Raw genomic sequence first — 27,943 nt, forward strand, 5'->3', positions numbered from 1 at the left:
AATAACACACAGAAGAGGAGCACTTGTAGCCAAGGTGTTTATTGCTCAACTGCTAGGCCTGGAACTGAATCTAAATACTCACAAGATGTTCCATACAATGTATCAATATCATTATGCAAATAATTAAACTAAAGTCATAGCCTCAAATCATTACACATAGTTTGTTTCAATATGAATATGCATTGCCATAATTAATTTTGAACACAAACTAGTTTTAGGATTGAAATGGCAGTGGGAAAGCAGTCTACCAAATGTTCTTGAGTGATGTAAATATCTTACTAACACATTGGTGCCTAATTTGTTTAATTATTTTAAGGGACATAATTTCCAGCTTTATTCAAAGTAATTCCGATATTTTTCTATAAAAACCAATGTCTTATCTCAGAAAAAAAGTGCTGCATTTAGACATGCAAGATAGCAGAAAATCTTAGCTGGTTTTTGCCCAGGTATTTTGTCCGGTATCTGTCAAAAATTAATGATTATTATATTCATTGTGTGACTACTGTAATATTTAAAAATGAATTAATTCCAGCTGAAATAAAGTATTTTACAGTATACAAAATAAATACCACAAGAGTGTAAATATAAAGCGACTTGGGACGTGAACAAAATTAAACATTACAATATACAAGCTATTTTTTTTTTATTATTGAATTGTGTCCACCACAAAAAAAAAATTACATCTCCATTTTTAAAATACATACCAACACAAGTTGAGTCTTGTAATAGAATACAACCACTGAATATCGAAAATTTCACTGTTCTCAGAAAACGAGATTGTTGCAAGATGTGATAAATGCATCTTCAAAGGGGCGATAATATAAAACAGGAAATTGTTTCGATCAACATAACATATCAATAGCCAACTATGGTTTAAAGCTATAGATCAGACCATTTTGTCATAAATATGACGAACGTGAATAGATAGACGAATATCGTAATATAAACAATTTCATAAAAGCAGATTTTGCAATCAACGTCGCCCTGGCAAGCGATCGCTACAAATAAAGGATTGTTGACTCATATTCACTCTATGCAGTGTTTTCGATATACAGCTGCATAGAATCAATGAGGAGTTCCACTTGCTTACAATACTCCACTAATGCCAGGAATATATCTATGCATATTCAGATTTATGCAATTGCCACGCACTATGGGATGTTATAAAAATCTTGTGAAATAAAATATTTCCAATTTAAATGCTGTGCATGAGAAATTCTCCATAATCCCAGTCTGGTGGGGAATTCTCTACGATCACAAAATCTCATGATATTACTAGCATTGTACCTAGGCATTAGTGGAGTAGGTAGTTGTACACAGTTGAAATAAAAGCAATTGTAATTACAAGACCTAACTCATCTACAAGTTGAAAACAACAGTGAAGGAAAACTGGTTGGAACGAGAAATGTTTTAAAATGGCTAGTAATAAATAACGTCACTGCTTCTAGAAACAAATGAACGCACAATAAAAGTATTCGTAAATACTCCATTACTGGATACAGGCACTTTGTCGTAGAGTGCCACATATCAGAAAAAAATGTTTTAAATTGTGCAATTTGAATTCAGCATTAATTTTATCTTTGTAGTGTACGATTTTGGCACAAATTCCACTTAAGAAAACGGCACTTTGAGATGATAATTTCTACAAGCTGGATTGAAAGCAGCGGGGAAAAAAATTGTCAAAATCAAACCATAGGCTACATGGTTTCTAGTCAATCTACAAAAATTAAATTATTTTATTGCGATTTTTAGTAAATAATTCAAATTTTGTACATGCAAATAATTTATGAAATTCTGAAATATAAGTAGTAAATAAAAATGAGACCAGTTTTCGTTCACCACAGTCTTCAGCAAAGAGTTCCCCACCACATTTGCATAAAATTAAGTTACAATTTGGTATCCGTAATTTTTTCGCAATTTTCTTTGATTCCCAACATAAATGAACATTAATGAAACACCCCCATAATAAATGTCAGACCTCTCTAAGTACCCTATTTACACAAGCCGACACCCCTTCAAAATAATAGGATTGTCCAAATCTACATTTGAAAGTTAAATGTATTGGACAAACCACTTCTCAACAGAGGGAAGGAGGCTATTACACATGGGAGAGAGGAGCAAAATACAATTGGGAGTGCAAATACAATGATTAGTTTCACTTGTTCTAAGAATGAAAAGTTAAATTACAAAAGACCCTAATTTAAAAAAAAAAAAAATTACCAAAGAAACAAGTAATATTGGTTGTAACTACAAATTAAAGAATTATTCAGACAAGAACCTCTATTTGTTTTGCTAAGATCACTTTAGTCGGTTTAATGAATGATGGCCTAATTTAAATAATTTATGTTTGATTAGAATTAGAATGGTTGAATTTTTCAGTTGTGATTACCTTAATTTTTCTGATTACCTTAATTTTTACATATTTATCAACATAAGATATACTAGTATTCAATCTATGATATTACAACAAGTAAAATCAATGCTTGAATGTTTCAAATTATCCAGATTGAGTGAATCAACCAACAGACTACAAAACAAAAGTTCCCAACAATATGCCACTGAGGGCAGACATCACTGATGAAGTTAATTTCTTGGTGTACAGATTAGATTAGCAAATGTACATCAAACTAAAATAGTACTTCGAAAGAAAATTGAAAATTGAATTGCATTGTAAACTGTAACAAAACAGACCAATGACAGTGGACCATTTTGCAATGCACAATGTTTTACGTGCAAGTGATGTAACATTGTTTTGGTGTGGAAGAATTTTTCGATAGTTTGAAATAGACAGTACAACATCAGGAAAGTTGCACTTTAAATACTGCAGATAACTTTACTTTAATTGTTGGTAAGGTGTTTGCAATTAATTCGAATTCAGCTTGTCCACATACCAAACAAGCGACTACGCTGACTTCAGATTTTGTCTGCCAATTTTTAAACGTAGGTTTTAAAAACCAATACAACTGGGCAACTATTATCACAAGCTAGATTCTATCTTTTATATCGCATTTAACCAGAACTAAAGGCACTTAAATGTTTACCCATGCAGCAATGCAAACCCCAAAAGAAATGACAGCAATTTGAAACATGAATTTAAAATAGCTGCACACAAAGCCAACATACGGCCACGATTTAATGCTGGCTCAGTCAGTCAAAGGTTGCTTTGGGGCTGCTGTAAATCACTAAAACTGATGCATGTGAAATGTAAGTTTACTGTTTATGTCCATTTTTAGTCTGTGTTTCCTGCACGCTTCTTGGATTTAACTTTGGCCCCATAAATTGAACGACTTCTGTTTCCCGTGCAAAAAGTTTTAATGATCAACAGCCCCTCACACTAAGCAGCAAACCTTGTTTTTGATTTTTTGTTTTTTGTTGAAAAACAAATTATTTTAGGTAGACCACCACCCATGGAGATAAACTAAAATTGATCACATGATGGCGCCCTTCAAATACGCTGATAAATAACTCTTTTCAAATTCAACAAAAATCCAAAGGTTCTTCAGAAAAAGAAAAAAAAATAGTCCAGCTGTTAAATTAGGAAGGCTTGACTTCCAGAAAATAAAAATCTAAAAAGCCTATCTGGTATAAACTTGTAAATGGGTATGCCCTGTCAACCAATATACTGTATGGGAGGTGGGTTGTTCCATTATGTGTAGGGGTGGGCAGCATCAAATATACCGACTGGACTGTCTTTGCACACCAATTGACAAGACCTGTACATTTCAATTCCTGTAGTAATACACAGTATACGATAATTGTTTCTCTTCTTTGTAGCTTTGTGAAGACAAAACTAAAAATTAAGTCAATACCGCTCACATTTTCAAATTTTAAACTTAAAAATGTCATGTTAAGTGGTCCTGTTTTATATACATATTATATAGCTCATCCGAGGGCAGTAGTTTTTGACAAAGAGCACACACTGCCATATATATATACAAATACAATACATGTGTTACTGTTTCAGTGTGTTGTTTTAGAGTGCCAAAAAACACATCCGAGACATATTGTCTTTTTCAAGTCGTATACCTCCGAATCAATCAGCCAGCCAGCATGCAAAATACCCATTTACAAGATCAATACATCTGGACGAATGGTTAAAACTACAATCAAAGTCTGTGTTCTTTGCTAATCAATCTTGACAGCGGCGTAAATCTTTCTAATGAACGTATAGGCAGCGAAGAATCCGATGGTGCCGGTTAGAATCCAGAAGGTCAAAACCATTAGGAATGTATATCCAAAATACAACAAACTTGGAATGAAGTCGGTAATCTCCAACTGAAAAAGATAGCGAGATCAATCTTATCAATAGTAAAAGAAAACAACACAATTTACTATTAAGTAGAAAGCTTGTTCAAACGTTTAAATTTTCCCTTATTTGGTCACATACATTGGCACATTCAAGATTATTGTTGTCATATTCAAACACTTTCTCATGTTTATATCGGATGCAGAACTGTTCATGCATTATCTTTCATTAAATCAGGAACAAGCAGCCTGTTGGTGATATAGACAGTTGAAAATAACAATTTTTACCAAAAATGACAACAAATATTCATTAAAATCAGAGATTTGAAGATATCTGCACAAAATGAAAAAATCTGAGTGGTTTGACCAAGGTACATATATATATATACAAGTATCAAAGCAAAGCAAAAAAAATAGACGCAGGACAATCAGTAAAATAAACAGCCCCACTCGGTCGAATACGTTAACAGCAGAGTTAAACAGATGTATATTAAAAAGGTCAGGGATTTTTTTAAACAAGGGAACAGGGACGCAGCGCCCTCATGCCATGGCCATGCGCCCCCTTACCCTGGGGAGCAGATCCTTTGGCAACCATAAATTTCTGATTGACAGGAGGGAACACATGTGGCCAGTCTTCAACTGTTACCTGTCTGATAGTTATTGTGGCCCCAAAGAAGCCATAGAATGCTCCATTTTATCAAAAACTCCACACCCTGGTAGGGAGAACCCTACCCCCCCCCCCCCCCAACTTGGTGGCACCGCTGAATTGCAGTACTCCTTCTGGCAGTTTTTTTCAAGAAAAACCTCTGTAAGGTTATCAAGAGTACACTGCAAATTTTGCAGAAAGCCAGAACGAGACTGCAACAAGCTCCAAACAAAACAATCGTCATACTTCTTCCGTGCATACTATGCATCATTTTTTTTATAACATTTATTATACACATAGAAAACAATAGCATTCAACTGTCCATAAAACAGGGCAAATGAAACAAAATATGAGATTTCACTTACCTTTGTTACAAAATAGAAAACAGCATAAAGAAACACGTAGAAAGCTGATCCTCCTGACACTATGAAAGAGCGCCACCACCAATGGTAGTCCTACATGAAAAGATCAGACAAAATTATGCATTGTCATGGCAATCACAAATTTCCTTTAGGGTAGAATGCCTGAATACAATAAACCGTTCAATTTTTGTTTCAAAAATTTGAAATTCCCCGATTTGATGACTTATGGAATATGCACAGAAACCCAGAAAAAATTTGGAGTGGTTTACGGGATTGAAAGTCTCACCTGGGCAGAGAAAAATTAAGTTGATTTAAAGCATAGACACATGGCAAAATTTGATACCTCAGAAAAACAAAACAAGCTGCTCTCTGATTGGTCCGACTGTTACATGTTTGGTAGCCAATCAGATACAATCTTGTATGTAGCTTTGTATTGACTCAAAAAATTAAAAATTCAAAGTCTCAGATATGGATACAAATAAAAATTACATTATTACTTTAAAAACTGTTGACATTTTTTTAAAAATTTACTCGAGTATCATTGTGCTCACAAGAATGATAGACACATAGTATCCAGTACATTTCACTTCAAAACAAAATCAAAACTTTCTCTAAAAGTTACTATGCACAGCATATTTTAGTTGTGTCCGGTTCCAACTTAAATCTTATATGAAGGAATGTAAATACTTACCTCTCCACACAATTGAAAGTAAACCATCACTATGGCAATTTGTGAACAGGAAATTACTAAAATAACAAATACTAAGAAGAGGAAACCAAACAAATAATAGAACTGGTTCTCCCAGATAGCCTGAATGAGGGGGGAAAAAATAAGCAAAAAACAATTCAATACAGGAAAATCAGTTCTGGGCTGCCACTGCAGCAGTTATCAATAAAATCGATTTTAATATGAGTAGTTAATTACTAAGATATATACTCAAGATTTAAGATCATAATCTGATAGAATTATAGTGAAGAAACCGAAAATGATTTGTGTGTTGAATGTAAAATCAAGCTCCAAAGGTTTACACTGCCATGTTTCACAGGCATAAAAAGGTCTGACAAATTTAAGTAAAAAATATGCAAATGTTAGTAATATGCAAATCTATGTTAATGATACGAGAAATATGCAAATGTTAGTAATAATATGCAAATCTATGTTAATGATACGAGAAATATGCAAATGTTACTAATAATATGCAAATCTATGTTAATGATACGAGAAATATGCAAATGTTACTAATAATATGCAAATCTATGTTAATGATACGAGAAATATGCAAATGTTAGTATATATAGTAAATTTCAAATACTCACAGTAAGAATAAAGAACAACTCTATGAACACAGCACCAAATGGCAAGATACCAGCCATTAATGTACTACAGGGAATAAAAAAAAAAAACAGTAAAACAGTGTTTAGATACAGCAATTTCAAACAAACAAAATGGCAGCTCATCACTTCTTGGTGAACCAAGTAACAAAAAAACTCCTAATCAGAAAGTGGGGTCAAATCCCACCAGTAGTAAGAAGTCTTTATCTGAAGGCTAAGGCTGAAAATGACATTCCTGAAAAGCTCCATTCAACTACCAAATACATTGCTGTCAAATTAAAATTACTATTATCTCTACAACATGTCATGAATATAAGTGCGAACACACAGTCACACATAGGTATGAATATACAAGTCCACGAAAACCAGACTTAAAGCGCGTTGGTTGTCGTGAAGTGTCCTATTCAATATGGAACTCATAGCCTGTAAAATACATTGTTTATTTACATGATATTCAAACACTCGCTGCACGACGACCAACGCGCTTTAAAGATATCTTGCAGTGCATGTTCGAATTTTGTGTAAATAATATTTTCCACACGCTGTACTACCGTAAACCACCTAATTTTCGAAGCTAGAAATTTTCTTGATATCATGGCATTTGATACAACAAAATTCTGGAAGAGGTTGCAAAATTAAAGCAGTTTACAATACATTGCAAGGAACACCAAACATAATATGGGACAACAACTGAGACACTATAATGAAACACCACAAGCAGGGTCAAATATTAACCTGGGTACTCAAAGTATAAAATTGATGTTTATAATAGCTTACCTGAGAATTGGGTTCATGTACCAAATCTGTTCTGGTACTTGTCTTGGAATTTGGTTAGTCCTGACAGGATGGTCATATGGCTGAAATGTAATGCACGTTTGTAAGTTTACAGTTAATACATTACCTCTGCAACTTAAAATTTTACACTTTGAATAGAATAGCATACAACTCAAGTGCTTTGCTTACACACGTCAACAACTCACCTGTTTTCGGAATCCAAAGAAATAACCGAAGTAGACAAGTGGTACAGAGATTCCAAACCACATACAGAGGAGGGCAATCATTGTGGTGAATGGTACAGCGCCAGACGAACGTTTTCCCCAGATAAAGAAGTTTAAGAAGAAACCTACGCCAAACACAATGCCAGGATACAGAGTTGCAGTCTGAAATAAAAAAAATCAACACATTAATAAGTTCTAACGTTTCACACTGAATGCTTCAACAAGATTAGTTTATGTTTGTCAGTAGTATTTTAATTAATGAAGACATATTTAATGTCATCAATCTTTGTGATTCAGCTTCTTAAGTGATGTCATCAATCTTTGTGACTCAGCTTAAGTGATGCCATCAATCTTTGTGATTCAGCTTAAGTGATGTCATCAATCTTTGTGATTCAGCTTAAGTGATGTCATCAATCTTTGTGATTCAGCTTAAGTGATGCCACCAATCTTTGTGACTCAGCTTAAGTGATGCCATCAATCTTTGTGACTCAGCTTAAGTGATGCCATCAATCTTTGTGACTCAGCTTAAGTAATGTCATCAATCTTTGTGATTCAGCTTAAGTGATGCCACCAATCTTTGTGACTCAGCTTAAGTGATGCCATCAATCTTTGTGACTCAGCTTAAGTGATGTCATCAATCTTTGTGACTCAGCTTAAGTGATGTCATCAATCTTTGTGACTCAGCTTAAGTGATGCCATCAATCTTTGTGACTCAGCTTAAGTGATGTCATCAATCTTTGTGATTCAGCTTAAGTGATGCCATCAATCTTTGTGATTCAGCTTAAGTGATGTCATCAATCTTTGTGATTCAGCTTAAGTGATGTCATCAATCTTTGTGACTCAGCTTAAGTGATGCCACCAATCTTTGTGATTCAGCTTAAGTGATGTCATCAATCTTTGTGATTCAGCTTAAGTGATGTCATCAATCTTTGTGACTCAGCTTAAGTGATGCCACCAATCTTTGTGATTCAGCTTAAGTGATGCCACCAATCTTTGTGACTCAGCTTAAGTGATGTCATCAATCTTTGTGACTCAGCTTAAGTGATGTCATCAATCTTTGTGACTCAGCTTAAGTGATGTCATCAATCTTTGTGATTCAGCTCAAGTGATGTCATCAATCTTTGTGATTCAGCTTAAGTGATGTCATCAATCTTTGTGACTCAGCTTAAGTGATGCCATCAATCTTTGTGACTCAGCTTAAGTGATGTCATCAATCTTTGTGACTCAGCTTAAGTGATGCCATCAATCTTTGTGACTCAGCTTAAGTGATGTCATCAATCTTTGTGATTCAGCTTAAGTGATGCCATCAATCTTTGTGATTCAGCTTAAGTGATGTCATCAATCTTTGTGATTCAGCTTAAGTGATGTCATCAATCTTTGTGACTCAGCTTAAGTGATGCCACCAATCTTTGTGATTCAGCTTAAGTGATGTCATCAATCTTTGTGATTCAGCTTAAGTGATGTCATCAATCTTTGTGACTCAGCTTAAGTGATGCCACCAATCTTTGTGATTCAGCTTAAGTGATGCCACCAATCTTTGTGACTCAGCTTAAGTGATGTCATCAATCTTTGTGACTCAGCTTAAGTGATGTCATCAATCTTTGTGACTCAGCTTAAGTGATGTCATCAATCTTTGTGATTCAGCTCAAGTGATGTCATCAATCTTTGTGATTCAGCTTAAGTGATGTCATCAATCTTTGTGACTCAGCTTAAGTGATGCCATCAATCTTTGTGACTCAGCTTAAGTGATGTCATCAATCTTTGTGACTCAGCTTAAGTGATGCCATCAATCTTTGTGATTCAGCTTAAGTGATGCCACCAATCTTTGTGATTCAGCTCAAGTGATGCCACCAATCTTTGTGATTCAGCTTAAGTGATGTCATCAATCTTTGTGACTCAGCTTAAGTGATGTCATCAATCTTTGTGACTCAGCCTTAGTGATGCCATCAATCTTTGTGACTCAGCTTAAGTGATGCCATCAATCTTTGTGATTCAGCTTAAGTGATGTCATCAATCTTTGTGAATCAGCTTGAGTGATGTCATCAATCTTTGCGACTCAGCTTAGTGATGTCATCTATGTCATCAATCTTTGTAGTTCAGTGCAAGTGATGTCATCAATCTTTGTAGTTCAGTGCAAGTGATGTCATCAATCTTTGTAGTTCAGTGCAAGTGATGTCATCAATCTTTGTAGTTCAGTGCAAGTGATGTCATCAAACTTTGTAGTTCAGTGCAAGTGATGCCATCAATCTTTGTAGTTCAGTGCAAGTGATGCCATCAATCTTTATAGTTCAGTGCAAGTGATGCCATCAATCTTTGTAGTTCAGTGCAAGTGATGTCATCAATCTTTGTAGTTCAGTGCAAGTGATGTCATCAATCTTTGTAGTTTAGTGCAAGTGATGTCATCTATGTTTGTTATTCAGTGCAAGATAACATTTCTATCATTCTTTGAGATATCACTGTCGTCAAGACAACACATCTTAAATTTCAGAAAAGTTTTTACATGAAAACTGACTTACCATGAAGGCTGATCTTTTCCAGTTTGTACCTTTCATTGTTTTATACATCCTACCTGCATAAAAACCAGCAAATGCCCTGCACAAGACAGAACATAGTAAAACTAATGAAACCTTGCCATGAAATAATGTGCTACACACATTTGAAGTGAGGATATTGTAATGGCATATTTTTCTCTGAAAGATCAATATTTTGACATTAAACTATGAAAAAATAACTCTAATTAAATCATTCTAATTTTGCAGCTGGCGTTCGATACGCAATTTCACGCATTACAAGGACAGTGGACAGAAAACCACTGATAGAATCGTGCTAATTTTAGTGAATCCGTGAAATTGACAAAGAATAAAAAAAATTATGTTGTGAATTATGCCAAAGTCAATAAATATTTCAGAACTGATAAATATGATGTGGAAATACAGAGGGATACTCTTGCGAGAGTTGAAATATGAGGTGGGAATACAGAGGGATACTCTTGCGAGAGTTGAAATATGAGGTGGGAATACAGAGGGATACTCTTGCGAGAGTTGAAATATGAGGTAGGAATACAGAGGGATACTCTTGCGAGAGTTGAAATATGAGGTAGGAATACAGAGGGATACTCTTGCGAGAGTTGAAATATGCGGTAGGAATACAGAGGGATACTCTTGCGAGAGTTGCAAAAATCAGGTGGGAATACAGAGGGATACTCAAGAATCTTGCGCGAGGTGCAAATCTACAGGAACACCAAATTTAAGCTTTTGTCAATTTTCCAGTTTGATTTTGGTTATTAAAACAAAACAAAACACACACTTCATTTGATGAGGTCAACCTTTTGACTTGCAGTGGGCGGACGGGAACATTGTGCATTTTTCAGAAATAAAAATACCTCGTCTTCATACTACCTACCCCATAAAGACAAAGAGGAAGAGTCCAGCTGTCAGCAAGGCACCTCTACTGCTAGGTGATAACATACCAAACATGGCCACAACTGAAAGTTAAATAATTTAAATTACATCTACCATCAAGTTTCAACATATCACTTTATGATTTTAAACAAAAGTTTGCAATATAAAATTGAACATTTTTTTTTTCTAAACAAAAAAGTGACTGTATTTACACGAAACGATGGAATACCGAATTGTGGGTTACTTATGTACATTATTTTGTGTTGTGATTCAACAAAATGGCTAACTTATTGTGATGAAGTTTAACCCTATTAAGCGTTAATTTTTCATGCCTTAATTTTGCATATCTTTAGGTACTTTTCAATAATAGTTTTGAAAATTTAGACCAATCAGACACAAAACTTCATTCACAGGTATTGATCAGAATTTTGGTATTTTTATATTTTTTTTTCCAAGCGCGTAGTAGGGAATTGTGTCTACTTGGTTCCAAATTGTCAAAAAATGTAAAATGTAAAAGATTATGGCATTCAAAAAGTTACAAAACTTACCAATAGTGATGAGAGCCATACAAAATATTTGTACTCCGGCGCCGAGGACTGATGATAGTAACATCTTTTTTTGAGGTGGTCTGAATACATCGCCATGTACCAACTTCCAACCAGTCTCTTCCATGGTGTCTTCCTATTAAAGTAAAAAAACACAATCACATCTTAAATTTTGAAAGAAAATCTCAAATCTTAAGAGTCTGTAAAAGGCATGAATTTTGCAGTAGTGAAAATTCAACTCGGGTCTGAAAAAGACTCGCAGCGACTTTGAGCGGGTACAGATGGGGTGTAGTGAAAGTATAGAGCATGATTCTAAATTGTCCAGTTGTCCTGGACAACCACTTTTGTCATGAGGCAATCAAATCTGAAAACTGGTAGCCAGAAACGTTCCTGATAATGATCTGCTGAATTCTTGAAAGCAACAATGCTTGAAACACAGCTGTACGAAACAAACTCAGTCACATTAAATATAACAAAGCTTTTGCACAACCAAATTTCCATGTGAATAACCAGTGGTTGTTCACAGGACATCAAGGTATTATTTTACATATCGATTCCTGGTGAGGGCATTATCTGACATTGTAGGTACTTACTGCATCTTCTTCTTTGTTGTATCTTGCAATATCTCTTCTCAATGTCCTCACAATGATCATAGTGAGGATACCTTAAATAGGAAAACAAACTGATCATGAAAACCAGGAATGGAATTTTTTTTCTGGACATTGAATGTCACTGTCTCACCTGATTTTATTTTGTAAGTGCTAATTGCAAGTGCTAGTGCTGACACATAGTGCATTTTGCCACAGAAGTCATATTCATGTTTGGGACTACATGACAGGGCTGTGTGGCCATCTCCCTATCAAATGGCAATTTTAATGCGCTATTCTGGCGTCAACCAGGCTCGGTCGAACACAAGCACCTGCGGATCTTAACCAAGGTTCCCCCAAAGTCGCATTTGTTAGTGAATGAATGGATACCTTTTACTGGCATTTCAGTGCACTTTATGACTATATATATTAAGAATCACATGGCAATTGCAAAGCATGCACACACAGGCTGGGCAGTATTGACCTCCTTAACAAAGTGGTCATCAAGACCACTCTGACTTTGTACATACCTTAGAATATATACTCGTAACTAACAACTATCACATTGCAAAACTAACACTTTCTAGAATTGCTGGCAGTCATCACTAAAAACAATTTTCTTCATTTTTTCTTATTTACATTGTAAACTACACTTCACTCTCATCTAGAATGAAATGATCCAGTCTAATAATGGAACGATCCAGTCTAATAATGGAAGGATCCAGTCTAATAATGGAACGATCCAGTCAAATAATGGAACGATCCAGTCAAATAATGGAACGATCCAGTCAAATAATGGAACGATCCAGTCTAATAATGGAACGATCCAGTCTAATAATGGAACGATCCAATTTGTTTTGCAAAGTTGCAAGTAACCTTGCTCACTGACTGACTGCGTAATTCACAGAATAAGTGTAAAGTAAGAATAAATCAACCTTTCTATTGGACTGACCTGCGAGAAAGAATACAACCACCACAGAGTTGATGATAGAAAACCAATGTATCTGTACATCACTCATAGCAAGGTAAGTGTCCCATCTACTGGCCCAGCGAATGTTACTAGGCAACCATTGTACTTCATACGTAAAAACTATGTGGTTTTCTGAAATATTAAATTAAAACAACTAAACATATTAGTTTCAGAGATGGATAGTAGTACACTTAACACACTAAGCTGACAACTATTTGTTAGATTGCATATAATTCAAATTAAAATTATTTTCACAAATGTTATTTGCATAGAAAATCATAATTTTTGTTATCTTTTTTCAACATTTTCATACACTTTTCGCAAAGCTGGTAATAATGTACTGTAAAACACTTTTCTGTTATATCTCAATAATCTATGACCATAATCCAGAAAACTTGGAAAAACTAAGCCTTGCCAAATTGAGATTTGTGAGGAGAGATGTTTTTTACATCTGTTAATTAAAAGTTTTGCTGTAAAACGGGTCTTTGGCACGTTTGACCATTATTTGCATTTCATGTCGACAAGTAATGAACACAAAACAGCATTATATAAGTTAGTGCATAATAAGGCTTTTCATTGATGATGAAAAAGTTTCAGCCATGGGAACTAATACTACCAAACCAGTTTTAACTTTGCAAACAAGTACCGTTATAAACAAGATTTAACCAATTGTAAATAGTATTCTTGTATTGGAATACTGTTGAATTCAATGCACAGAAATATATGTATTTATAAACTACCCAGTAGACTCATTATTCTAAACGATGGGGTACACGTTGGGGTACACGTTGGGGTACACGTTGGGGTACACGTTGGGGTACACGTTGGGGTACACGTTGGGGTACACGTTGGGGTACACGTTGGGGTACACGTTGGGGTACACGTTGGGGTACACGTTGGGGTACACGTTGGGGTACACGTTGGGGTACACGTTGGGGTACACGTTGGGGTACACGTTGGGGTACACGTTGGGGTACACGCTGGGGTACACGTTGGGGTACACGTTGGGGTACACGTTGGGGTACACGCTGGGGTACACGTTGGGGTACACGTTGGGGTACACGTTGGGGTACACGTTGGGGTACACGTTGGGGTACACGTTGGGGTACACGTTGGGGTACACGTTGGGGTACACGTTGGGGTACACGCTGAGGCACACACTAACCATTGGATGTGCTCATTACATTGTTTCAAAAAGCTAGAAACCCGCTGGTGTCGATATTTTATCCTGGTAAGAGTAACTTCTGGGTCTCATGTGGTGACCGCTCCTTGTTGCTACAAGAATACTGTGACAGGACAGGACAGGACAGGACAGGACAGAACAGACATCGTTACGTTCTCTTTGACTAAACACTGAGCAACAAAACAAATTCTAAGTCTCATTGACACTTACTGTCAGGTAGGATTTCTTGTCTCTCCCCATCAGCTGCTATTGTGCATTCTGTTTCTGATTTCTCTTTGTACGCTGTATCTTTAATACTTTTTGTTTCAACTTCAAAACCAACGATTCGGAACATATTCCTAGAATCAATCAGAAATATCTTACCCAAAGTGCATTGGAGAGGGAGGGGGGGGGGGCTGATGTGATTGACTGAAAAAAACATCACATTTAATAATCATGAGAAATTTAATAATCATGAGAAATTTAATATTCATGAGCAATGAAAAATATCATCTGCAAACTAGGTTTTTTCTTTGATGGGAGTAGATACAAAAATCATGAATAAATGAAAAACTTCTTTATATTTCACTCTGGAATTCAGACCACTGTAGCAAAAAACTACTAACATTTGGTTTATGACCTTTTGATCGGTCAGTGGAAGGATACAAATGTTAACAATCACAGTCGTGAAAGGGCTAACCTGAGTGAAAGGGCTAGAATGAAACTAGGTACATATAAAAATAGCACTTACTCAGTTTCTGCACTGTGATACTTGAATACAAGCTTCAGATGGTTGTTAATATACGCCTATGATAATAAAACAAGATATTAAAATACTTCTGAATATCAAATATTATTATATATCTGTCACCGTAACGCCATAGGTTACAGCGTGCCGTAATTTTGCGGTATTTTACGGGGTATTTTCATCCTACCATATAAGGGAATGCGCATTCCAAATATGGAACGATTACGCACGTAAGCGTCCTCTAATAATAAAAACAAACATGGCTGCCACCAGGGTTTGACTGGACTCCATACAAAGAAGTTAGCTGATTCTGTTCCAAACTTTTTAGATTTCGGCATTCCCATGATGTATCCTTGGTAGGAAAAAATGTATAATAATAAGGTTATTACGAAGATACCTCAAAGTATGCACTCAAACAGAACACTGCGTGTCGGTCGATACTGCCGCTGTACTGTCTTCGTGCATACTTTGAGGCATCTTCGTAATAAACTTATATTATACTTATAGTAGTTGGCCACCACTAAATAAAGCAACTAATCAGATTCTTCAGACTTTACGATATGGTTTTATTATATGCTGTTCTCAGAACTCAGATAAAATATATAGTCACTGAACTACTTCAAGACACAACACAAGTCAAACTTCTATGAAAATGGTGATTTTTGGGCATTGGTTTTTAATGTGAAAAATCTCAAAATTTTGTTCAGCCCACACAAAGTGAAAATAAATCATATGTTGTTATAAGATCAGTTCTTGCGGTTGTCACGAATAATGAGAATATTTGAATACTATTAATTTTTTGGGAAATAATAAGTTACCATGGAAAATTCTCCCTAAGTGTCCATTTTCAGATGTGATAAAAATTTATCATTGGTGTCATTATGGCCATGAGATATTCATTACAATTAAATACAGGTGTATCCAAAAAAGTAAAGATGGTATTACCTTATTATCTTGCACAAATCCCAGCCTATAACCATGTTCATACTGGTTTTCATGGGTGTCTAACATGACAAACTTGGTGGCAGCAGGTAAGTTGTCTGACAGTCTGGAATATAAATGTGCTTACTTGTTATGTATGTGTATGGTGGCACCATGCTGTGTTATATGGACAACAGATTGGGTTTGTGTCCAGATTTATCACCAGATCCATGTCAGCTGACCTGAATCCAGATTTATCACCTGATCCATGTCAGCTGACCTGAATCCAGATTTATCACCTGATCCATGTCAGCTGACCTATAACCAGATTTATTACCTGATCCATGTCAGCTGACCTAACTCCAGATTTATCACCTGATCCATGTCAGCTGACCTGAATCCAGATTTATCACCTGATCCATGTCAGCTGACCTATAACCAGATTTATCACCTGACCCTTGTCAGCTGACTTGTATCCAGATTTATCACCTGATCCATGTCAGCTGACCCATAACCAGATTTATCACCTGATCCATGTCAGCTGACCTGAATCCAGATTTATCACCTGATCCATGTCAGCTGACCTATAACCAGATTTATCACCTGATCCATGTCAGCTGACCTAACTCCAGATTTATCACCTGATCCATGTCAGCTGACCTGAATCCAGATTTATCACCTGATCCATGTCAGCTGACCTATAACCAGATTTATCACCTGACCCTTGTCAGCTGACCTATAACCAGATTTATAACCTGGTCCATGTCAGCTGACCCATAACCAGATTTATCACCCAGTCCATGTCAGCTGACATATAACCAGATTTATCACCTGATCCATGTCAGCTGACCTATAACCAGATTTATCACCTGATCCATGTCAGCTGACCTGAACCCAGATTTATCACCTGATCCATGTCAGCTGACCTATAACCAGATTTAAAACCTGGTCCATGTCAGCTGACCCATAACCAGATTTATCACCCAGTCCATGTCAGCTGACATATAACCAGATTTATCTCCTGATCCATGTCAGCTGACCTATAACCAGATTTATCACCTGATCCATGTCAGCTGACCTGAATCCAGATTTATCACCTGGTCCATGTCAGCTGACCTGAACCCAGATTTATCACCTGATCCATGTCAGCTGACCTATAACCAGATTTAAAACCTGGTCCATGTCAGCTGACCCATAACTAGATTTATCACCCAGTCCATGTCAGCTGACATATAACCAGATTTATCTCCTGATCCATGTCAGCTGACCTATAACCAGATTTATCACCTGATCCATGTCAGCTGACCTGAATCCAGATTTATCACCTGGTCCATGTCAGCTGACCTATAACCAGATTTATCACCTGGTCCATGTCAGCTGACCTATAACCAGATTTATCACCTGATCCATGTCAGCTGACCTATAACCAGATTTATCACCTGATCCATGTCAGCTGACCTGAATCCAGATTTATCACCTGGTCCATGTCAGCTGACCTATAACCAGATTTATCACCTGGTCCATGTCAGCTGACCTATAACCAGATTTATCACCTGGTCCATGTCAGCTGACCTATAACCAGATTTATCACCTGATCCATGTCAGCTGACCTATAACCAGATTTATCACCTGGTCCATGTCAGCTGACCTATAACCAGATTTATCACCTGATCCATGTCAGCTGACCTATAACCAGATTTATCACCTGACATGCATAGATTCATCATCTCATCAGCTGACCTATAAACATACATCAGCTGATATACATATCATTAAGTTGATCTCGTCACGGTGCCCATATAATAAACTTACAAGTGAATGTAATAGTTTTCTTTTATTCGACCCATCATTTTTTTAGACTCTTTACCATCCAAGTCCTGTTCACAAAGCACTGTGCATGATTTATCCCGATTCATTTCAACCTGTGTAAACAAATGAAAAAACAACAAATGACACTTTCGAATTCTATAAATTATTTATTTGAATTACAAATTATTATAGTAAGAAGTTTTCTTTCAAGGTCACTATATCAATGCATGTACAATTTTCAGTTGAATGCCAGGGAATAATAATAAAATGCACTATGTGTCAGCATTAGCATTTGCAATTTGCACTTACAAAAACGAAACAAGCAGCATTTTTTTGACAAGAAGTCGAAAATATCACTTTTTACCAAAAATGACAAAAATATTCATCAAAATTAGAGAATAGAAGATATCAACATGAAATGAACAAACCTAAGAGAGGTCTACCCAAGGTACATATACACCAAGTATCAAAGCATTCAGGCTTGTAGTTTTCAAGAAAAAGTCAAAAAAAGTAAAACATTGATACGGACGACGACGGACAATCATTCATATGATAAAGTCAGGAGAGACAACAGTGACATTCAATTCAATGTCCGACACTGTCGCCTGGCCCAAAAACGTTTAAAAAAAAAAAAAATCTCTGTCAGTGACACATTATATAATTGAGAAATAAACCAGGCCTACCTTGTAATTTGTGCTGACAATTCGATCTCCTCGAAGTACTTCACCAAGGTTTTCTGTTTTATACACAGGTTCATTCCCTGACATGCAGAATTTCAGCGAGTAGTATTCATATGGCAACTGAGTTTTTGTACTCGTCATCTTAACAGCTTTCACCTCAACTTCATCACCTTCCAAAAACTCTACTGGTGCTACTCCAGGAACATAAAAAGCATGGCTTTGGTAGATGATAGCCACAAGCACTAAAGATAATATCAGCTGAATCTGTGAAAAAAAAAATAATTATCGTGTATAATTATGATAATTATGATTTAAAAAAAAAAATTATGATTGTAAATATATGTTCGTTCATCAAACTCATCTTTATTTTACAAACATTCAAAAATACAATGAAAGCATTAATGTTTTCGTTATTTTTGCTGAAGGAATGATTCAGTGAAAATAGAATCCAGCAAATAAACATTTTTTTCCTATATTTTACATTCAACTGGTGAAAAATCAGTGAAAATAAATTCCATACAAAACACCCAAAATGCCTTTTCAGCGAAAATTTATTCCAGCTAAAAATAAGTATTCTACAGTAAATGACAATTCACAGGACCAGGAACTGCATTTGTAATTTTGTGTTGCATGTATAATGCAAAAATGAAAAAGAATGTACAATTTACTCTGTGCATCATTGTAAATGAATGGGACCTAGTCCTTTTTTTTAAAATGAGAGTCCCTTTCAAAATCTGGGGTTAGCACTAAATACTAATACATTACTAAATAAATTTGTTTAAAATATGCAATTTTTAAAATTGTCGACACATCAACCATCTCAAATGTTGAGAACATAGATAAGTTGTCGCAATGTCTTAGTTTAGTTTTTTGTTTGAATAATTAATATCAAAGAAATGAAGATTTTTGCTCGGGGTCAGTGTTCTCCCCAGACCAAAACAGCGCCGCGGGCCGCGACGCTATCGGATTTGCCAGCGACGCTATGTGTTTCCTCCAAGATGCTATTATTTATCCCGTGATTTGATTTCTTCAGTCTCTCACAGACTGTAAAGTTTCCTGGATCCAAGATGGCGTCACCCACGTAAGATCCAACGAGCATGAACTTCCCACTCGGATTGCATATCGCGCTCAGATCCGGTTGAATTAAGTGAAGCATAATGGAAAATAATATATTTATCAAGAAACCAGGAATTCTAATCAAGAAACATGTGGGAATTGGAGTGACACTTATGTTTCTTCTTGGAGGAAAAGCCTCAATTTTACGTGTTCTAACAATGGCGACGATTCGTAATTCAGACCTCCATTGTCTCGACTTGTTCACAATTGTATTGAATAGATAACATCGATGAATTAAAAAAAATGACATGTACTTTAAAAATACTAATTTTTGTGGATGTTTAATTTCACAATTTTGACATTTTGAGCAGTGGATTATAAACTTTTTTATGGAATTTATTTTCACTGATTTTTGATGAGTTTAACGTGAAATATAGGAAAAAAAGTATATTCGCTGTATTTTATTTTCACGGAATCATCCCTTCGGCGAAAATGGAGTATTCTACAGTACATGAACCAGTGGTATATATACGCAGTAGTTAACCTTCTATCAGAATACTCCTGCAGATATAAGATAGTATAAAACACACAGATTTGGTTTCACCTATTACACATGTAATACAAGTACTTTATTATTCACTGGTTTTAATATTTGCTATTTTCGTTGATACGCGCAAGTGAAATCTGCTAAGAATCAAATTCACATGAACATGTGAAATAACAATACAACTCATTATTTCCCTGGTTAATTCATGAACTTAAAACCCAGTAATACTGCTCAAAACATCAAAATAGTGAATGTAAATGCCAGTGAAAAGAAATGGTTTTATAGTAATCTATTGTAGCAGCAACCTCCAATAATGAAGAACACAGCTGACAGAGATAAAGCGTGTCATCACCTTATTATTCATTCCACTCCAGTCAGTCAGTGTGTTAGCATTACACAGGGTATTAATTTTACGATACACCAGGATGCAATATTCATAAAAGTTGATCATCCTAGAGAAAAAGTCTTCATAAATGCTCAATTAACGAGTCAATCCTGCCTTCTGTATAAAATTAATTTGTAAATCATTCATTTAGGGATTGGTCAGGACTGATAATCTGAGCTTATGCAACTTGCAACCCTCCTCCAGTTACCAATGATGACTTACGTTTGAATTATACAAAATATTAAATTCAGACGAAAAAGCTTGTTTAAAAAAAAAACACAAAAAGGTAAATTAAGCTTCAGGAAAATGTGTAAATATTCTATAAGTCTATGTTACCCCTTTTAAGCACAAAATCTGTTGTCAGCGGAAATTATATCCATATCCAATTCACAATTAAAATTAGAGAAAAATACATAAAAATGTCAAAAAGAAATCAAAAAAGCTGAAAAAGAACTATGTGTGCTCGAGGTATTGGAGGCATTAAGTACAAATAAGGAATACTGTATTTACTATATTAGAAGCACATATTACCATACACACGAAGCAAAAATTGTGTTAATTGCATGCAAAATCATTGAAATACATCTTATTTTGACCATAGACTTGGTCTTTGCCATTTATGTTTACAATGAGCACACATCCTTCTATTTGAGCAAATAAGAAGCTATGGTTTAACAATTACAAATATTTATAGAAATCATGAATATACAAGACTTGATATTTCAGTCATATATTTTGTCAGACAAGAAAATTATAGCACCAGTTGCATGTCCTTATGTGCAAGAGTACTTAATATATTACAGTTATGCTTATTATTGAGGTCACATGACCATATTTAGTCATGATACATTAGGTAAGTAGGTAATTAATATGCATGGGATTTCAATCCTGAAGTAATCAGATCTGTGGATTATTCAAAAGCACATATGTATCTCGTTTCATTAAAATTTGTACTCTGGAGCACCTATAAATTGATTAATTTATGCAAATTAGGTAATTAGTAAGCAAAAATTTAACCTTGAACTTAAAATTTATATGGGTTATCCAAGAACATACATATACCAAATAATGGCTGTATACTATGCAAATTAGCTCATTAATATGCAACAACAAAATAATCTGGTCTGCGCATTATTTCAGAGCATATATGGACTATGTTTCATTAAAATCTGTTGAATGATTCTCGAAAAAGTGAAAAGGCTTAAAACTGGCTAATTAATTTGCAAATTGGGTAATTAATATGTACAAATTTCAACCAAAAATTAATCAGGTCAGCTCATTATTCCAGAGCATCTATACACCAAGTTTCATTGAAATCTGTTAATGGTACACGAGAAGCAAGTGAAGATGTTTAAAATTGTCCAATATGCAAATTTTACTATTACCCATGTTTGATTACAGTATTGTAGGCCAAAACAAAAAGTTAACAAAAACAATGCAAATTGTGCTCACCATTTACGACAAGATTTTGGTGGGCAAAATTCTGCTGACTTGCAAAATTTTCTTCACCATTTACACCCCACCCCCCACCCCCCCAATTTTAAAATGCAGGCCAGGTAAAAAAATTTTTAGAGCAAGCAAATTGGACAGTCTGAGAAAACAAACCCTAAAACAAGGTAAGTTAGTGTTTGGTAAGCAACAAGTAAAACCCATTGAACATTTATTTATCATAAATCACCCTGCATATGTTTGTTGTAAAATTTGTTTAAAATTATACCAAAATAACATTTTTTTAGCCTGAAATTCACTTTTATTGGAGAACACTTCTAAGTACAGTACACATGCATGTATAGACTCACCTACCCCAGTGATGTAAATTTTAAAAAAAGGGAATGTTAATGTATGAACAAAACTGGATAGCTACTGTAAAAAATGTATACATTTTTTGTTTTGTTTCTTTAGTGGCAAAAAGCAAATAAAACTAGCCCGTGATTTATTCAAAGTAGGAGATCATGTTGAACAGCTACCGGTTGGTTTCCACATCAATAAACACAGGGGTTTGACAAATGCATTTAATAGCAGGCCATCATCCTATAACAGGCCAAAAGGCCGAAGCGCTACAGCGAGACCAGTGTAGAAAGTGGACAGCCAATATGGGCATGTAGCAGGCCATATGGCCAACGGCCGGCTCTTAACGAAATCCCTGTGTGTCATTACAAAAGCATACATGCAATAATGCCCATCTGATGAGCTAAGCTTTGTGTGCCAGTTATTACACTACAGACTTCTTTTCAGGGTAATAAACTTATTATTATGCAAAATTCTAACTCTACCAGCTGACACACACTGCTGTTGGAAAAACCCCATTCATGTCAAATGTTACCACCAATGTGTGTCTCCAATTTTGGACACACTATTGAGAATGGCAGTAGGAATGGGATGTATTTGTAACCGTCAGCAGTCTGATCTGATTATAATACAAATGTACAAATCTCTTGCAAAGACCCGTATACAATTGGTACACATATACCGTAAAAACTCCAAAATTTCGACCGGTTTTAAATAACTGGTGTTGGAAATGTGACGTGTTTTTAGAGTCAAAATTGAGGTGCATTTTTGGACGGTCGAATTTTTCGGAATAGAAATCAGCAAATGAAAAAAATGGGGATGATAGACAGTGTGCTTCGTTAGTTTTTAAAAAATGCAATGTCCGTCAATTGACGTAAACTTCCCCATGTTTCACGGTAAAAGCAAAGGTCGTGGCCGAGTTGTAGGCTAAACAACTCAAAATTAAAACAAAGTCATCAATCAGTGAGTGTTATGACAAGGAAAACAAAACATCAAGACATGGAGAAGAGGTCAGCACAAAACTAATAGGTCAAAAGACAAAACTGGGGCTAATCTGCACTGGCTCGGAAGGTTGTAAATGATTAGCTAGTTTGAATTTGCATAACAATACTGACAATGAACGTGCATTCAACGCCACAAGTTTTTTTGTTTTTTTAGCCAATCAGAATTCATCTTCCGAGCCAGTGCAGATCAGCCGCAAAACTGTCTCGCACTACCTAGGAAAACTTGCGAATGTTCGAAGTACAGGTACCCATTGGACAAAAGATACATGGAAGTTTAGCAAACTATCTCCCCGACCCAGTGCAATGTGTCCGGTTAGAATCAAAGCTCACGTGTCCCTTATTTGAGGGACCAGATTCTGTCGTAAATTCGCACTTGGATTAAAAAATAAAATGGGATTTAAGAAAATAAAATGGAACTTTTAAGGTGTATTTTGGCGTAATTTTCCGGACATTTCAATCATTCCTGACGGCTAAAATAGAGTCTAAGTTTTACCGTAGTCATTGACGTTTGTCTATTCAAGAGTACACGTGTATGATTTTTATCGTGACTAGCGTGAGCGGGTAAGCTTCCTTTCGAGAATGAGCTGTTATCACTGTGAACAATGTTAAATTATTCTTCAGATGACCAGTTTATTTTTTAAAAACAACTAATTTTTTTATTTAAAAAAAATCATGCCGTTTTCGCATCAAAATCCAAGCCAAAATATCGTACTACAACACCAATCTCTTCCGCATTGCGTTCAATAACATTAACATATTTAAATAAGCTATGGTAATTTGAACACGTTGGCATCATCCAGCTTTTTGATTGGTTAATTAGCGATTTGACCTATTTGACCTAAGAGAACATGGCGGATATCCTACAGCATCAAACGTTTATACGAGACCGGAATCATTCGCTTACGATGAAACTAAGTTGACTTTTATTTGTATTTCATAACAATTCAACAAATTTATTTTGTGTACATTATTATAATCACTACTGAGTAATAATCAACAATTCAAAAACGCAGCATGACCGGATTTTGCAACCATGATCATTTGCTTCTATGTAGAAGATGTGTGTTGTGTTCGTTTTTATTTGAAACTTCGTTTAGAATATACTTTCGTTACCAATAAAATAAAAATCTCTTTGTCAATCAGAAACCCGGATTCATGCCTTCGGGGAAAGTCCCGTTTGGACGCTCACATAGTTTGTTTTTTTTCGTTTGGGGGAAAACCAAAACTGGTCGCAATTTTCGAATAAGAATGAGTTGGCAATTCTTAGTGGAGTCAAATATTTTGAGGTAAACAAATTACCGAAACCCTGGAAAATAAATAGACGATCGAATTTTTAGAGGGGTCGAAATTTTGGAGTTTTTACGGTACACATCATATGCATTATACGATTGCAGTTAATAGTCAACTGGGCCAGACAGACTGTTGCAGTGACTCAACAATGTACCGATACCCTTTATAATCTGCCATCAAATATAAAATGACAACAGCAGACCACACTAGTGTTTCTGCAATCTGCGATATTTTTTCAGATTATGACGGCCAGTAGTATTTAGTTCAAGATGATCATGCTCACTGACTCAGGCACAATAACAATTCAGCCTAAAGACAACAAATCTGACATCGTGTAAGTAACACATATTTTACTATTTTAGTGATTATTGCACGACTGGATACGAACAAGACTGAATAAACTGGTGGATTTAAGGACATACTTTCAGTTCCACCAGAAATGTCACTTTTAACTGACAAGCCCTCCAGAACAACAACTTATTGAATGTAGCGTTGAATACAGCCTTTCAATTGTGAAGTACTGTTCCTAACCTATAGGTATATACATGGTACTTTAGTAAATATCACTTGATGCACAAACGAACACTGCCCTTAATGGATCATTGCACGTTAGATGTAAAACAAACTGCTTCTTATAGAGCAAATATGGTATTTGCAATGTAAGAATGACAGATCTGGGATGATTGGTCTTTTTTCATTCCCCAAAAGAAGTTGCATATCATGAAGTAATATACATGTACCTAAGCACTGTAGAGAATATACATTTTCAAGTAAGGTTCAGGATGCGCACCCGGTAAATACAATGTACAAGAAATATTTGTTTTGCATACTCCTTAGTTTTAATCTCTGAATATAGTTTTTACTTTGTTTTCTTGAGTCTTGAGATGAAATTATTGAAATGGAAACAATAAGCAAATGCTGAAATACAGGATATTTTTATACATTCAGATGATATAAATTTATTGTAGAGTAGCAAATTTTGAGTAAACAATGTTCCAGTTTCATACTTCGCATAGGATTCACATCAAACATGACACGTAATGGAGACTGGCACTATAAATATTTGTAAAGATTAGAAATACATTGACTCCTCATACTATTAAAATTTACACAAAAAAATTAATCTAAATTGTGACAACTTTTCAATCAAGATCATAATAAAAAAATAATAAAAATATCTGCTTCCATGACAACATGCTCAGGCTTTTTGTTTTACAGTAGTAATTCTATTAGCATGTTATTTAATTAGTATGAATAAACACAAGTAAAGATAAAATTAATTCAGCCAAAAGTCTATTGAGTCTTTCATTGTGATTCCTCACAATCAGTATAAACCAATTTAATTTGCCAAAAACGACCCAAAACTACAATTTTAACAAAAGTCGGGTTTAACTCCAGGATGAGACACATGAACAAGGTGCCACAGTTAAAACAATGCCCTCCTACTGTGATCCAATAGTAGGTGAATAAGGCATGAAGGCAGGTATGAATGCCGATTTACTGTGAAATGACTAATTTTCACTGGGTTTGAATTTCACTGATTTAGCATTTCAGTGGATTTTAAATTCACGGTTTTATCATTTAGATAATGTGTTCTATGCTCAAATTTACGTATTCACCGGGTTATAATTTAGCAAATTTTCCAGTCAGCGAAATAATCAAAATTAAAACCAAGTGAATAATTAATTCTTTTACAGTAAATGTAAACCACTGTAATGTATGAACAGATCACAATGCAATCTCACCCTCTGTTTCTCAACACAAGACAAGGCATGTATATGTATACTTTACAGCCAATCACAATGACAACATAGCATAAGGATACTGTACAAACACTCATTTTCAATGAAAACAATATTTTTGTATGTTATTATTTATTTTTCAAGACTCATGAGTTACTGTAAAAAGAAATTTATACCACAGTGGGATCAATATATATTCACTTGATTTAATTTGAAAAGACTGAAAATGAATTTCAAGTAAAAAATAAATAAAATAAACCATGGTACTTAATTAAAGCAAATGTTTTCAAATTACAACAAAATCAAGTACTATGAATGGCATTGATTGGATTTTTGGAAAGGCAATGAAGCTACTACAATGACACTTAAGTTATTGTCATATAATTACAATTATGTTAGTAAGCAGGTTGGATTCATTCACCTAGAAATTAAATTCAATGCTTTGTGCGAAATGTTGTCTTCACAAGTATTAATAGCTTAATCGAGTATTTCAGATGTGTTCAGTGAATGAAGAATTGTTTTTTTTTTACAAATCTTATTTGGTAATTTGGGAAGTTCCAAATCACAGACTCTAAGTTCAACTTTTAGCTGCTTATGTGTAGATGTTTTGTTAAATTGTTTTTTCACTTTCTTATCAGGGTATAGAGATGCTATTACATTGTATGTATGTGAATCTGTGAAAAGTATGGACAGGGACTACGTCATAAACAATAATTTTTTTTCAAATTATCACTTTCTTTAGTGTTATAATTAGTCAAAATAAAAATAATCTGAACAGAATACACAAAAATGTCCCAATGATAATAAATTTGCAACTTACAAGTGGTCTCTATTAGAACTAAAGCTTTTGCACCAGCTGACACACCCACTGGTAACAACTGTGCACTGGGCGCACCATAAGCGAAACGGTTGAAATTTGCAGTAAGCATAGTAAAACTAAGTATAATGGCCATCGGTCTAAAGGTTGAACACAAGCATGGTGCAAATATATGTAGTCCAAGTTGATGAAATGCGTTGTCCTGAATAACTCAATCCGATATTTACAATAATTATGATTTACATGCATTGTTATAAATACTGCTCTTGGCGTGTCACGAAGACAAATGACACATTTGCCTATGATATTAAATAGCATACACTGGTTTATTAAAATAACCGCCACGTCGTATATTATTTGCAAATACAGTATATCACGAAACCAAACCAGTACACAGTGTATTTCGATCGTATTTGTTATTTTATGGTTGTAATTTATAAGGGTAAACTGGCAGGCCAGGAGGGAACTCTGAATGTACTGGCCGAATGAAGAACCAAGCGGTTCATAGTAGATGCTGTGATCGACAATCAAACACGATTTCGTCAACATATCACGAAATAAGTGTCATTACAGTGAAACACTCAGTGGTGTATACTGGAGGGGAACTTGGCAACATGTCGCCAAAACACGTAGCTGATGACACGTTAACCGGCGGCTTAAAGCCGGGACAAATAACCCTACCGATATGACAGCCAGAAATAAATCCCACATCTATATAGTCGATTAAATAGAAAACAGGAAGAAGTCTTTAAAAATAACCGACTATCCCTAAAACAGTCAAAATTTCCACCCTAAATTAGCACTACTTACCTTCACCGCCATTTTGTACTCCAACGTGGAAGAGAAAATTAGTAGAAACGAATGTATTTCCATATAATTAGTACCACATTCGGCGACGCTTGTTAACG

The 27,943-nt window shown here is 35.3% G+C and overlaps 1 protein-coding gene across 1 annotated transcript; it reads right to left on the bottom strand.

Moving 5' to 3' along the window:
• Window positions 1–626: 626 nt before the first annotated feature.
• LOC100372904 (transmembrane 9 superfamily member 4-like) lies at window positions 627–27,892 on the bottom strand. Its single transcript, XM_006812509.3, has 17 exons — window positions 27,846–27,892; window positions 18,410–18,670; window positions 17,730–17,839; window positions 15,942–16,044; window positions 15,000–15,055; window positions 14,480–14,607; window positions 13,069–13,218; window positions 12,123–12,193; window positions 11,533–11,665; window positions 10,986–11,067; window positions 10,100–10,175; window positions 7,566–7,745; window positions 7,363–7,442; window positions 6,571–6,634; window positions 5,945–6,064; window positions 5,257–5,346; window positions 627–4,275 (listed from the first exon to the last, which is right to left on the bottom strand). The coding sequence occupies exons 1-17, from the start codon at window positions 27,855–27,857 to the stop codon at window positions 4,126–4,128; spliced, it is 1,866 nt and encodes a 621-aa protein (XP_006812572.2). The 5' UTR covers window positions 27,858–27,892; the 3' UTR covers window positions 627–4,125.
• Window positions 27,893–27,943: the final 51 nt, after the last annotated feature.

The sequence above is a fragment of the Saccoglossus kowalevskii genome, chromosome 18 (genome assembly GCF_978046115.1).
Source record: "Saccoglossus kowalevskii chromosome 18, keSacKowa6.1, whole genome shotgun sequence".
Classification (NCBI taxonomy): Eukaryota; Metazoa; Hemichordata; class Enteropneusta; family Harrimaniidae; genus Saccoglossus; species Saccoglossus kowalevskii.

What these genes read in the sequence shown, in the direction of transcription:
- LOC100372904 (XM_006812509.3), bottom strand. An exon ending in GAAAACTATTACATTCACTT is followed by an intron (nt 16,045 to 17,729) that starts GTAAGTTTATTA and finishes TTTATATTCCAG; the next exon opens with ACTGTCAGACAACTTACCTG. An exon ending in TATCACAGTGCAGAAACTGA is followed by an intron (nt 14,608 to 14,999) that starts GTAAGTGCTATT and finishes GATTGATTCTAG; the next exon opens with GAATATGTTCCGAATCGTTG.